General features: G+C 35.7%; 1 protein-coding gene across 1 annotated transcript in view; it reads left to right on the forward strand.

The window, feature by feature from the left end:
- Positions 1-12348, forward strand: part of CHMP2B (charged multivesicular body protein 2B) — a 33903-nt gene extending 21555 nt beyond the window's left edge. The window contains exons 3-6 of the mRNA NM_001035472.1: positions 165-359; positions 4057-4159; positions 10341-10447; positions 10649-12348. Of these exons, the coding sequence (NP_001030549.1) occupies positions 165-359; positions 4057-4159; positions 10341-10447; positions 10649-10759 (516 nt within the window). The 3' untranslated portion in view covers positions 10760-12348. The remainder of the gene's footprint in view (positions 1-164; positions 360-4056; positions 4160-10340; positions 10448-10648) is intronic.
- Positions 12349-13700: the final 1352 nt, after the last annotated feature.

Here is a 13700-nt window from a genome sequence, read left to right on the forward strand (position 1 = left end):
AAACAGTTTGCCCTCTCAAATGACTATTTGTATGACTTTGTTAAAGCCTCTTTCTTCATAATCAGGGTGAAAGGATATAATGTATATGTTCAGTCTATTCTTCTCAAATCACTGAGGACTCCCCCTTTAATGATCTTACTCCTTCTTTTTATTTCCTCTGATAGGAATTAGAAATTAAGAAAATGGCCAAGATTGGTAATAAAGAAGCTTGCAGAGTTTTAGCCAAACAGCTTGTACATCTACGGAAACAAAAAACAAGAACCTTTGCTGTAAGTTCAAAAGTCACTTCCATGTCCACACAAACAAAAGTGATGAATTCTCAGATGAAGATGGCAGGAGCCATGTCTACTACAGCAAAAGTAAGTGGAAACCTTTATATCCATAGCTTTGTGATTTCATCTGAGATGTTTAAATATCAGCATTCAAATTAGATTTAAAGCTCCCTCTTTTATATGTGTGTGTGTGTATGTGTATGATAACATATATATGGTATAGAATCTTTGTAATTTTTAATCAAATGAGTTATAATTAAACATAATTAAGATAAATATTTCTAGGCTTTTTATCAATTTGTTTTAATATGAAATTTTTGTTTTAGGCACTTCCACTCTTCCAGGATTACATGTAACTTCTAAAGTTTTTAAATTGACTTAAAACATTATTTAGTTTTTTTCCCTTAAATTTTAAAAAAGATTTTAGGGCTTCTTATTTCATATGCTATATATTTTGATGTAATAATTTGAATTATAGTTTCCTCTTGATTCATTTTCATGAATGTGTCAGAAAGATGCATGAGTATTTTCAGAAGAATTTATCAGTTCATTTTATCAAGAATGTAAGTTTAACTTACAGCCCTTATATTAAAAAAACTTATTGATTTTACTGTAGAACTTAAAAGACTGTGAGCCTTTCAGACATTTAATAAATAGTGAGCTCTTTGCTGTGTATTAAGAACTGTGAGAGACCAGAAGTTCAAGACAAAGGCTCTGCTCTCACATATATTACATAGTTCATTTTGGCGGTGGGAGAAGGTTGAGATGTGCTAAAAAGGAAGCTTTACACTCTACAACATTCTGTTCTCCATGTTTCAGTGAACTGCACAGATCCTTGAATAGATTGATGTGAAAGACTTTCTGGAAGACCAAAATTATCAGTAGGCTTTAAATAAAGGGAAGAAAGAGTATGAATATAAAGAGCAAAAAGAAAAGATTAACCACAGAGGAGAGAAAGTGCAGGGTTATATATATTAGGAAAATAGTCCATAACCATTAATTCTCATTATTTGCAGTAATTGCATTCTATAAAGTTTGAGGAACACTGAATTAGGGAATATCGAACCATTGTTCCTAGGGGAAATGGAGGGTTAGGTGCCTGTGAGCCTTTGATCACAGTTGTTGTTAACTTGTCTAGACCATAATTCAGTCCTATGCTTAGAGGAACATTTTAAACAGTGATATCACCAACCAAAAGGAAAAAAATAGTCCACAAAGATGACACTAATTTACATTATTAGTGCTGAGTCAAGACGGCAGGGTGTCATCTGGGAGATCTAAGCTGGAATTGTGCTTGTTGGGCCACTCAAACTTTGTGCTACTCTGTGCATGTCCACAAACGAGCATAAAAGTACTGCAAGTATTGACTTGAGGTTACAAATACATTTTAGTGAGTAGACAAATTCACAAATAAGGAATTCAGAAATAATGAGGATTAACTAAAATTGCCTTTTAGACCACAGAACACATGAAATAGAAGTGTCCATTTTATGTACAGTAAGTACAGTGGCACATTGTGTTCCTTAAAAAACAGATTGTTTCAAAGCTGTTTATTCTGAATAAAGGTTATTCTGTCAGTTTACTTACTTTTGATGGATCTTAGTCATTTACAGTGGAAATGCATGGTTAAGAGCAAAAAAACTTTGTTTTCCTTTTTTGGTTTTACAAATCGATAGAACTAAATATCTATCTAATTTTAAGATAAGGTCCTATCTGAAGATCACACACCAGAGCTGGATAACCTTTCAATAATGTTGAAGAAGAAGACAACTCATTTTGCAATTTTCTGCAAGTGATAGGGGAAGAAAGCATATCTAATGTGGTCCTGCCATATAGCAATGTACGAATTAGAATTTTCACTTAAATTTCTTAAAAATTTGTTGATTCAAGAAATATTTGTTTAGGTCCTCTAAGTAGGAACTATAATAAGTGATGGGGATGAAATGGGAAACACAACCAGGCAAGTGCTGATTAAAGTCTATTTACAAAGCAGCGCATTTGAGAGGTAGTTTTAGTTTAGTGATTGGGCTTCCCTGGTGGCTCAGATGGTAAAGAATCTGTCTGTAATGCAAGAGACCCGGGTTCAGTCCTGGGTCAAGAAGATTACCTGGAGAAGGGAATGGCTACCCACTCCAGTATTCTTGCCTGGAAAATTCAATGGAGAGAGGAGCCTGGCGGGCCACAGTCCATGGGATCGTAAAGAGTTGGACATGACTGAATGACTAACACTTTTACTTTTTTCCCTTTAATTCAGTGCTTAGAAACATGGGCTTTGGAGTCAGATTACTTAGGTTCATATCTTGCTTGATAGCTGTGTGATCTCGACAGGTTCTTCATTCTTCATTTGTAATAGAGAGGAAATGGTAATACACTTTCACTTTTCACTTTCATGCATTGGAAAAGGAAATGGCAACCCACTCCAGTGTTCTCTCCTGGAGAATCCCAGGGATGGAGGAGCCTGGTAGGCTGCCGTCTACGGGGTCGCATAGAGTTGTACACAACTGAAGCGACTTAGCAGCAGCAGCACATAAAGACTTGTTAGGTTTAAATGTATTTAACTTTAAATATTATTATATTTTATACATATAGTGCTTAGAACAGTGCCTGGCACACAGAAATAATATATATCAGCATTAGCTGCTCTTTTATCACTGTCAGCATTGTAGTTGTTATTAGTATATTTTTGTAACAGTACTGTAATTTGCAAATAAAGTCATATAATTTACACCAATACATAAACTTTTATCTGTACTGAGTAGGATTTAACAGGATTATCTGTTTTAACCTAGGGTGTCAGAAACTGCTGCCCTAAGGTGAGAAACTGAGATCTGAAGTATTTATAGTGAAAGCAAGTAAAGAAGAGCATTCCAGCAGAGGGACAGTATATGCAGAGGTCCTGTGGTGGGAGGGAACACAGTACATTTAAGGAAATAGAAGATCAGTGTACCCAGAGGGCAGTGGTGCAGAATGAGACTGGCTTGTTAGGCAGGGTTAGGATGTTTGGTCTCACAAGTCAATTTATGGAATTGAATTTTCAGTGCTAAGAACAACTCAAAGCCTCTAGAGAATTAGGTATGTGTGAGCTGGTGGGGGATGGGAGAGTACAGTGTTGTATTTGAAAAAATTACTTTGGCTGCAGCATGCATAAAAGACTGTGTTTGCTTCCTATCTTTGAACTGACATATTTTATATAACACACATACAATAAACACATATACCCATATACATATATGATAATAATATATAAAATATTTTGGCCATACTTGATATCATTAATTTGTTTTAATTAAATTAGTTGTGAATATAAAATATTCACATATTTTTTGCAAAGCTAAGTGTTTTTATCATTTCTTGAAATCATGGTTTTAAGTGAATAAATAGGTTAAATAAGTGTCCTGTAATTCAGACATGAAAATTTTTGGAAAAAAATTAATATTTTTTTTTAAATGTAGCCATTACCTGCTTGCCACATAACAGGCAAATGTAGTTTTCCTATATGAGTAACAATGGATTTTGTTAGCAGTATTTTTTTATTACATAATGTTTTGCCTACTGTTCAGATGAGTTTTTTCACAGTGGCCTTTATTATATAGATGTTAAGCAGATGGTTTCCAAATGAGTAGTTTAATTTTTTTTTATAATATTAACACTTTCATGTTTGATAATGGCAGAATGTTTATCTTTTAAAAAAATCTACCTTTACTGATGTGTTCCCTTTGGACTTATTCCATAGTAAAATTTTCATAATTATGTATGTAACATGAATCTTTTCATATGTTTAAAGACAATGCAGGCAGTAAACAAGAAGATGGATCCACAAAAGACATTACAAACAATGCAGAATTTCCAGAAGGAAAACATGAAAATGGAAATGACTGAGGAAATGAGTAAGTTTAATCACTTGTAATGAAATTTTCAGTTGTTTCATCTTTCAATTAGCAAGTTTATTTACTAACAACCTCATATTGTCACCCATGAAGACACAAATGAGAAATAATGTAGCTCTCTTCTAAATAGATGACTGTATTGGAATTTCATCAAGTTTTTGTGTAAGGCTCAAAATTCTATTAACATTTAGCTGAAAGAAAAATGTAAAATATGTGATGCCTTATTTCTGTGCTATTTGGCCTTGGCAATTTTACTTTATAGATTAGAGAATCAAAACCAACTTGTGAATAAAACAGTGCTTCTTAGTATAAGTTAGATAATCTAAGAGTTGTGTTGATTATTTCATACTGTAGAAGATCTGTAAATATACAGAAGATATATTTATATTTTTTCATATTATAGAAGATCTTATATATTTCATACTCTAGAAGATCTATTTATATTAGAGGTAGAGATAATGGAGCTCTTTCATTCTTTTTTCTTTTTCCCCTTCCAGAGTCTAAATTTAATATTTAATTTTCTTCTTGTTGAGTATAAACTACATACTGTGGTAGAAATATGAGGGATAAGAGGAATAAGGCTATAGACAAATTTATCATTATACCACCTATAGTGTTAATATTATTTATTTCTTTCCTATATTTTTCTATATCTTATAAAATGAGATAACATAGATGATTTTGAATCTTATCTTGCCTTTAAAAAACATAGTAGTATAACATAAAGATGTCCTCATAACCTTGAATTTTCTGTTTTTTTTAATGGCTTTAATATTATATAACATCAATATATCCTAATTTATTGAACAATTCTTATATTGGTTGGTAAGATTGTTTTAACAGAGAAGGCAGTGGCATCCCACTCCAGTACTCTTGCCTGGAAAATCCCATGGATGGAGGAGCCCGGTAGACTGTAGTCCATGGGGTCGCTGAGGGTCAGACATGACTGAGCAACTTCACTTTCACTTTTCACTTTCATGCATTGGAGATGGAAATGGCAACCCACTCCAGTGTTCTTGCCTGGAGAATCCCAGGGACGGGGGAGCCTGGTGGGCTGCCGTCTATGGGGTCGCACAGAGTCGGACACGACTGAAGTGACTTAGCAGCAGCAACAGCAAGATTGTTTTAAAATGTTCAGTTTATTTGACAGTCCTTTGATAAATATGTTTCTGTAATATCTGTCTGAATTTCTTCAGTGTTCTTAGACTATTAACTTTTATACGACTTTTGGTTCATCAGTTCAGTTCAGTCACTCAGTCATGTCCGACTCTTTGTGACCCCATGGACTGCAGCATGCCAAGCCTCCCTGTCCATCACCAACTCCCAGAGTTTACTCAAACTTACATCCATCGAGTCAGTGATGCCATCCAAACATCTTGTCCTCTGTCGTCCCCTTCTCCTCCCACCTTCAGTCATTTCCAGCATCAGGGTGTTTTCAAATGAGTCAGTTCTTCACATCAGGTGGCCAAAGTATTGGAGTTTCAGCTTCAGCATCAGTCCTTCCAATGAATATTCAGGACGGATTTCCTTTAGGATGGACTGGTTAGATTTCCTTGCTGTCCAAGGGACTCTCAATTTGGTTCAAACTACCAGATTATTTCAGAAGGACTATGTAATCTTTATTTCATCGATAACAAATGAGTGACCCTTCACAGCACCCTGGTCAACATTGCATTCTTACTTGTAAAATACATTGAATTGTTACTTGTATAATATGTCAAAACTGGCATCATTGTTTCACAAAGATATTGTCTAACTATTTTACAACTATATAGGGATATGTCAGTTTAGCTGTTGTTTATCTCCTAGCATTTTAATTTGACAGCATTTATTGTATAAAGCACTATCTAAATTACTAGGATTACTAAATTCATGAAAGTCCTAGTATTTTATTTCAGAGTATCTGTTTTTCTTCTGATGAACTATGGGATGAGGTTAGTGACATTGTAAAGGAGACAGGGATCAAGACCATTCCCATAGAAAAGAAATGCAAAAAAGCAAAATGGCTGTCTGGGGAGGCCTTACAAATAGCTGGGAAAAGAAGAGAAGCGAAAAGCAAAGGAGAAAAGGAAAGATATAAACATCTGAATGCAGAGTTCCAAAGAATTGCAAGAAGAGATAAGAAAGCCTTCTTTAGCGATCAGTGCAAAGAAACAGAGGAAAACAACAGAATGGGAAAGACTAGGGATCTCTTCAAGAAAATCAGAGATACCAAAGGAACATTTCATGCAAAGATGAGCTCGATAAAGGACAGAAATGGTATAGACCTAACAGAAGCAGAAGATATTAAGAAGAGATGGCAAGAATACACAGAAGAACTGTACAAAAAAGATCTTCACGACCCAGATAATCACGATGGTGTGATCACTGACCTAGAACCAGACATCCTGGAATGTGAAGTCAAGTGGGCCTTAGAAAGCATCACTATGAACAAAGCTAGTGGAGGTGATGGAATTCCAGTTGAGCTATTCCAAATCCTTAAAGATGATGCTGTGAAAGTGCTGCCCTCAATATGCCAGCAAATTTGGAAAACTCAGCAGTGGCCACAGGACTGGAAAAGGTCAGTTTTCATTCCAATCCCAGAGAAAGGCAATGCCAAAGAATGCTCAAACTACCGCACAATTGTGCTCATCTCACATGCTAGTAAAGTAATGCTCAAAATTCTCCAAGCCGGGCTTCAGCAGTACTTGAACCGTGAACTTCCAGATGTTCAAGCTGGATTTAGAAAAGGCAGGGGAACCAGAGATCAAATTGCCAACATCCGCTGGATCATGGAAAAAGCAAGAGAGTTCCAGAAAAACATCTATTTCTGCTTTATTGACTATGCCAAAGCCTTTGACTGTGTGGATCAGAATAAACTGGAAAATTCTGAAAGAGATGGGAATACCAGACCACCTGATCTGCCTCTTGAGAAACTTGTATGCAGGTCAGGAAGCAACAGTTAGAACTGGACATGGAACAACAGACTGGTTCCAAATAGGAAAAGGAGTTTGTCAAGGCTATATATTGTCACCCTGTTTATTTAACCTATATGCAGAGTACATCATGAAAAACGCTGGACTGGAAGAAACACAAACTGGAATCAAGATTGCCGGGAGAATTATCAATCACCTCAGATATGCAGATGACACTACCCTTATGGCAGAAAGTGAAAAGGAACTCAAAAGCCTCTTGATGAAAGCGAAAGTGGAGAGTGAAAAAGTTGGCTTAAAGCTCAACATTCAGAAAATGAAGATCATGGCATTGGGTCCCATCACTTCATGGGAAATAGATGGGGAAACAGTGGCAACAGTGTCAGACTTTATTTTTCTGGGCTCCAAAATCACTGCAGATGGTGACTGCAGCCATGAAATTAAAAGGCACTTACTCCTTGGAACGAAAGTTATGACCAACCTAGATAGCATATTCAAAAGCAGAGACATTACTTTGCCAACAAAGGTTCGTCTAGTCAAGGCTATAGTTTTTCCTGTGGTCATGTATGGATGTGAGAGTTGGACTGTGAAGAAGGCTGAGCGCCGAAGAATTGATGCTTTTGACCTGTGGTGTTGGAGAAGACTCTTGAGAGTCCCTTGGACTGCAAGGAGATCCACCCAGTCCATTCTGAAGGAGATCAGCCCTGGGATTTCTTTGGAAGGAATGATGCTAAAGCTGAAACTCCAGTACTTTGGCCACCTCATGCGAAGAGTTGACTCATTGGAAAAGACTCTGATGCTGGGAGGGATTGGGGGCAGGAGGAGAAGGGGACGACAGAGGATAAGATGGCTGGATGGCATCACTGACTCGATGGACGTGAGTCTGAGTGAACTCCGGGAGTTGATGATGGACAGGGAGACCTGGCGTGCTGCGATTCATGGGGTCGCAAAGAGTCGGACACGACTGAGCGACTGATCTGATCTGATTTTTTTTCTGTGGTTTAACGACACTGTGCTTCCTTGGTGGGTCAGATGGTAAAGAATCTGCTTGCAATGCAGGAGACCCAGGTTCAATCCCTGGGTCAGTAAGATTCCCTGGAGAAGGGAATGGATACCCTATCCAAAATTCTTGGGGCTTCCATGATGGCTCAAATGGTAAAGAATCTAATCTGCCTGCAATACAGGCGACCTGGGTTTGATCCCTGGGTTGGGAAGACTCTGGAGAAGAGGGAGATGGCCACCCACTCCAGTATTCTTACCTGGAGAATTCTCTGGATAGAGGAACCTCATGGGCTGTCTTTCATGGGGATACAAAGTGTCCATCATGACTGAGCACACATGCATATGTCTTTGAGAGTTTCAAAAACTCTTTAGTTTTTATTTTAACCTTTACTTTTAAAAATATAATTTTTCAAAAACATCATTAGTGAATTTTTAGTGACTGAGAGAATTGCCATTTATATAATTTTCATAGTATCTAAATGTTTATGTGGATTCCAATGATGGCACAGGTGTGAGCAGATCTTAGTGGAGGAATTAAATATTCCTTTAAGCCATAGTGAAGAGAATCAGTAAGCCTGTATTTAAAATTCGTATCTATCACTTGTTCTCATTTGTAATTTAGTAATTTGCAAGTCTGAAAGAATAGTAGTTATTGGTGGTTACTCATTTTTTCAGTAAAGTGTATTAACATTAGTATTTTCATCCAAAGATAAATACAAGCTTTAGATGGACATATCTTTTTCAAATTAGAATTTATATTTTACAGTGTTGTTCCAATGCTTGTTCACATTCAGGTTTTGGAAACAAGATCTTTGGGGAATTTGTATTATATCTTTAATTTTGTTAACACTTTTCCTGAAAACATTTTTCTCTGCTAATCCTGACTACACCATTCTGGTGCTGCTTCTCTGTCCTCTTCTTTCATTTTTTTCTGTGAGTAGTTTTTCATTCAGGCCCTTATTAACTCTAACCTGCAGGACTCCCTGCAGCCCTTGTTACTTCACTACCATCTGAGTATCACTGCTAAATAATTTTTCTGGAGGCTTACTTCTGAGCATGCTGATCAGATTCCCATAGTGGCACTTTTCTGACTACAAAAATAAAGTCCCACATCATAAATCAAACACAATTTTCAGGTCAAGCCCTTTTCTTTTCTCAACGCAAATATTGAGGCCCAGAGTGGTAAAGTGACTTCCCGTAAAGTTGGCCAGTTACTAAGTGTAAGAACTGAGATTCTAAATAAAAATTTAGCATTAACTTTACTTCTTCAGAGATGGTGTTCCTTTTTTTTTTTGGTCTTAAGCTCTTTAGCTTTTTCCAGTTGATTTTATACTATTAAACTAACACAAAAAATCAAAATTATCAAACAATGCTCAGTAGAGATCTTAACCAATATCAAGCTTTATTAGCAATGTCAAGGATACAAGCTATTAAGATACTCTTGCAGAACAGGGAGAGGGGCGGGGCCGTCTGAAATGACTCTCCAAATCTTTTTCTTCCCATAACAGACATAAGCATCATAGATGATATGTCTAATCTGTTTGCTTATTTCATGTTGAACAGAACATTCACAAAGTGTAGGAAATATATTAAATTTATACCTCAGATGGTCACCTATCTTATGTGTTATTTTCAAGGGACTTATAGATATAAACCCATAGGTTGTAGCTACAACAATCCTAAAATGAAAACAGCCTGCTAAGTTCATAAACAGGGACTCTCTTGCTGGCAAGTATTAGTCTGTTTATCAGACAACCAATTAGCAGGGTACTTACAGTGAGATCAGGCTAGGTTACTTGTCTTTCTTCCTCTGGGACCTTCCCCAGTGATTATGTTAATAACAATCATAGGCCAGTTTTTTAAATTCTTTCCTTCCCAACCACTTCCCATTTATACATCTTACATAGTCAAACAGAAGAGCTTACTCTTCCTTACATGTATCCCTGCTGCTTCCCACTGTGTCTTTGCTCATGCTACTGTATATCTGTGTCCTTCAGTGACCATCTCAAGTATTTCTTCCTTCCAGATGGGTGTCATCTCTTCCATTTGAAACTTTTATAATCATTTACCTTTCCATTTATCAGAGTCTGTTTTTTTTTTTTTTTTTTCCTGTTCTTAAGTGTAAACTAAGGTATTTACTTTTCTCCATCTATTCATAGATTTTATTTGCACTGTGTAAATTACATTGCTGGCCTTTTTCTGAAAATATAAACCTAACCTGAAATCTGTTTGAAAGTGACTGCTTTGTTTCCTCTTCTCCCCTCAAGTCAATGACACACTTGATGACATCTTTGATGGCTCTGATGATGAAGAAGAAAGCCAAGATATTGTGAATCAAGTTCTTGATGAAATTGGAATTGAAATCTCTGGAAAGGTATGAACGAATGTCCTATTCTCTCAGATGGAAGTACTTTCTCTTCATGTCATTGTTTTAAGTTTTCCTTTATGTTAGGTGTATGTTTTTTAATATCTATTTGAAAAGTAAATTACACCTCTTGCAGCATATCCTTTATGTCCTAACCCGAAAGTTTGTTAATACATTTTTTTTTTTCCTCTTTTTCTCTCTTTAATATAGATGGCCAAAGCTCCATCAGCTGCCCGAAGCTTACCATCTGCCTCTACTTCAAAGTCTACAATCTCCGATGAAGAGATTGAACGGCAACTCAAAGCTTTAGGAGTAGATTAATTTAAAAAGCCATTATATTTTGCCTATTATAATTATTTAGTATAAACCAGGCACAGTGAAGATTCCTTTTACAAAGCACATTTATTTTGCAAAAATGAAGACTATGAGTAAACAGTTTTTCCTAACCCATGGCTATTTTGAATCTTTTGCCAAAGAATGACAATGATGCAAAAATGGGAACAGTTTGGATTTTAATTAGAACTCTTTGAGAGTGATGATGTGTAAAATGTTGACTTCTTTTCTGCATGGCATAGAGAAATTATATTCATTCCTTAGTGTATTTATGTTCTGAATCTTTTTACACAGAATACAAATCTTGTTAAAGCCACGAGGCACCAACTTAAAGAGACTTGTAAGAATATTAAAAGTATACCATTAATTTTGTGTCTGTTACTTGTCCTTTGTAAGTGATATGTATTATGACCATAGGCGGTTCAGCTGTCAAATTATTTTTAAATCACCTAAAAGAAGAGTGCTATTTGAACATCTGTCTTAAACAAAAACTGTTATGAGCTTTTCTTTTCTTTTCCTTTGGGAGAACATTCTACTTGGTAAGTTTATTACCTTTGAAAATGTGCTTGGCACCTGCCTTAAACAGTACAAACATATTGTGCACATCTTTAAATTATTTTAACTGACAGAAAAGAACTACCTTTTAAACTCAAATTGAAGCCTCTTGCAAAAATTAGCCAGGTACTTTTTTTTTAAGCTTATAAAGTGAATTAAATACAATTAGCAAAAACAGACACTGAATAACATTTTATATTAATAAAACAATATATTTTGGTCTTTCTTCCCAGAACTGAGGAAATTTCCTCCATATGAATTATAATTTAATCTCTTTAATTTTGAATTGTATTAATGTGTATATCAAACCCTCACTAGGGTTTGATGAAGCCATCATTCTCAATTAAGTAACATTACTAAGACAGTACTCAAATTAATTTTAAAAATGAACATTTTTTTCTTGGTAAATAAACTACAACTTTGTCAGAAATTGCTGCCTGAATGTGTATTAATGTATTAACTGCATTTTTTAAGGTAAAGTTGCTATGGTATTTAATGTATGTATAGAAAGTGAGAAGAAATGAAGACATGGCAGATGAGTTAGATAGAATTTAGAATTAGGTTAGCTTTGAAAAATGATGTTGTCATATATGGATTTTAGCACATCCCACCCTTTAAAAACTCTTCTGGAGGAGATCAAATAACTGTAACCTGGTTAATTTGGGACAATGGATGTTTTGGACTAATATGAACAACATAAATACATTTTAGGACTAGTGAACATATGGCATAAGGAATTGATGAGAAAAATGAAAACCTAAACTTCATAATCCATAAACCATATTATAATGTTCAAAGATAAGATTTCATTATTGATGACATTAAATATAGGTACCCTTGGAACATTGATGGGTCAAAACACTTTACTTGATTATGGAATGTTAACATAGGACTTGTTTTGATTCTTGGATGTACATAATAATGCCAACTAACTTTATTTACTTTCTTGTTTACATGTGGGGGTTTTTGTTTTTAAAATTATTTTGTTAAAAAAAAACCTCAATAAAGATTTATTGCTGTTATGTTTTTTTTCCCCTTATCTCTTATACTCTGTTTTTGATTTCTGCTAAAGTTATATGCATATCTGATAATTTTTCAAAAGAATGATTTTTATTACTTTCTTGGAAGGAAAAATTAGATAACGATGCTGTTTATATGTCTGTTTAAGAACTAGCAGTTGGTATAGAACTGATGCTTGTGAATGGAATGTCTAATAATTGGTGGTTTCACATGAAATTTATCTGATAATTTCTTTCCTGGAACTTGCAGGGGATAACCATTTTTAAATCTTTAAACAGATAAGTCTTAGAGATTTTTTAAAACAATTTCAGTCAAACATGAATGCCACAAAAGACTTTGGGACCCAAAGGAAAGAATAGAGTCATTTTGATTTGGCCATATTTATAAAATGCTCTAGTTTTCATGAGCATTGTCTGTAAATTTGTAAGTTATGCTGCTGCTTTGTTCAGTCAATAAGTCGTGTTTGACTCTGCGACCCCATGGACTGCAGTACGCCAGGCTTCCCTGTCTTTCACTATCTCTTAGAGTTGGCTCAAACTCATGTCCATTGAGTCAGTAATGCTCTCTAACCATCTCATCCTCTGCCGCCCTCTTCTCTTTCTGCTCTCTCTCTTTCCCAGCATCAGGATCCTTTCCAGTGAGTCAGGTGTTCACATCAGGTGGCCAAAATATTGGAGCACCTTCAGCATCAGTCCTTCCAATGAATATTCAGGGTTGGTTTCCTTTAGGATTGACTGATTCGATCTCCTTGCAGTCCAAGGGACTCTCAAGAGTGTTCTCCAGCACCACAGTTGGAAAGCATCAATTCTTCGGTGCTCAGCCTTCTTTACGGTCCACCTCACATCTGTACTTGACTACTGGAGAAACCATAGCTTTGACTATATGGACCTTTGTCAGCGAAAAACAAAACTTCCTTTTAGACCCTTAAAATCAGTAAACAAGGATTCTCACACACTGAGTTTAATGAAACAACTGATTTATATGTTTACTTGATTTTCCTCATTTCCTACTTTTGGCAAAAGGATTTCTTTAGCAACTGACATGTTTGCTAATAGAACGTGAGCGGAGGAGGATAGCAATTTCTCTTACTGAAGAATGCAGCCCAATGTCATATTCTATTACTGAATGTTAATGTCATGGATGGAGATCACTGAGTTTGAGAGAAGTAGAATTTGGTACAAAAATGTCCATCAATACTCATCTTAGAAAACATAAAATGACCATCCGTCGGCTGATTGTGTTGCACAGACTATGTTTGGAGGGGGAGTGCCTGGTTGTGGCAGAGGTAGTGGAAATGAGTTCAAGAAATTAACACAACCTTGTAAATCAACTATACTTCAATAAAATAAATTTT

This window comes from Bos taurus, chromosome 1 (assembly GCF_002263795.3).
Source record: "Bos taurus isolate L1 Dominette 01449 registration number 42190680 breed Hereford chromosome 1, ARS-UCD2.0, whole genome shotgun sequence".
Classification (NCBI taxonomy): domain Eukaryota; kingdom Metazoa; phylum Chordata; class Mammalia; order Artiodactyla; family Bovidae; genus Bos; species Bos taurus.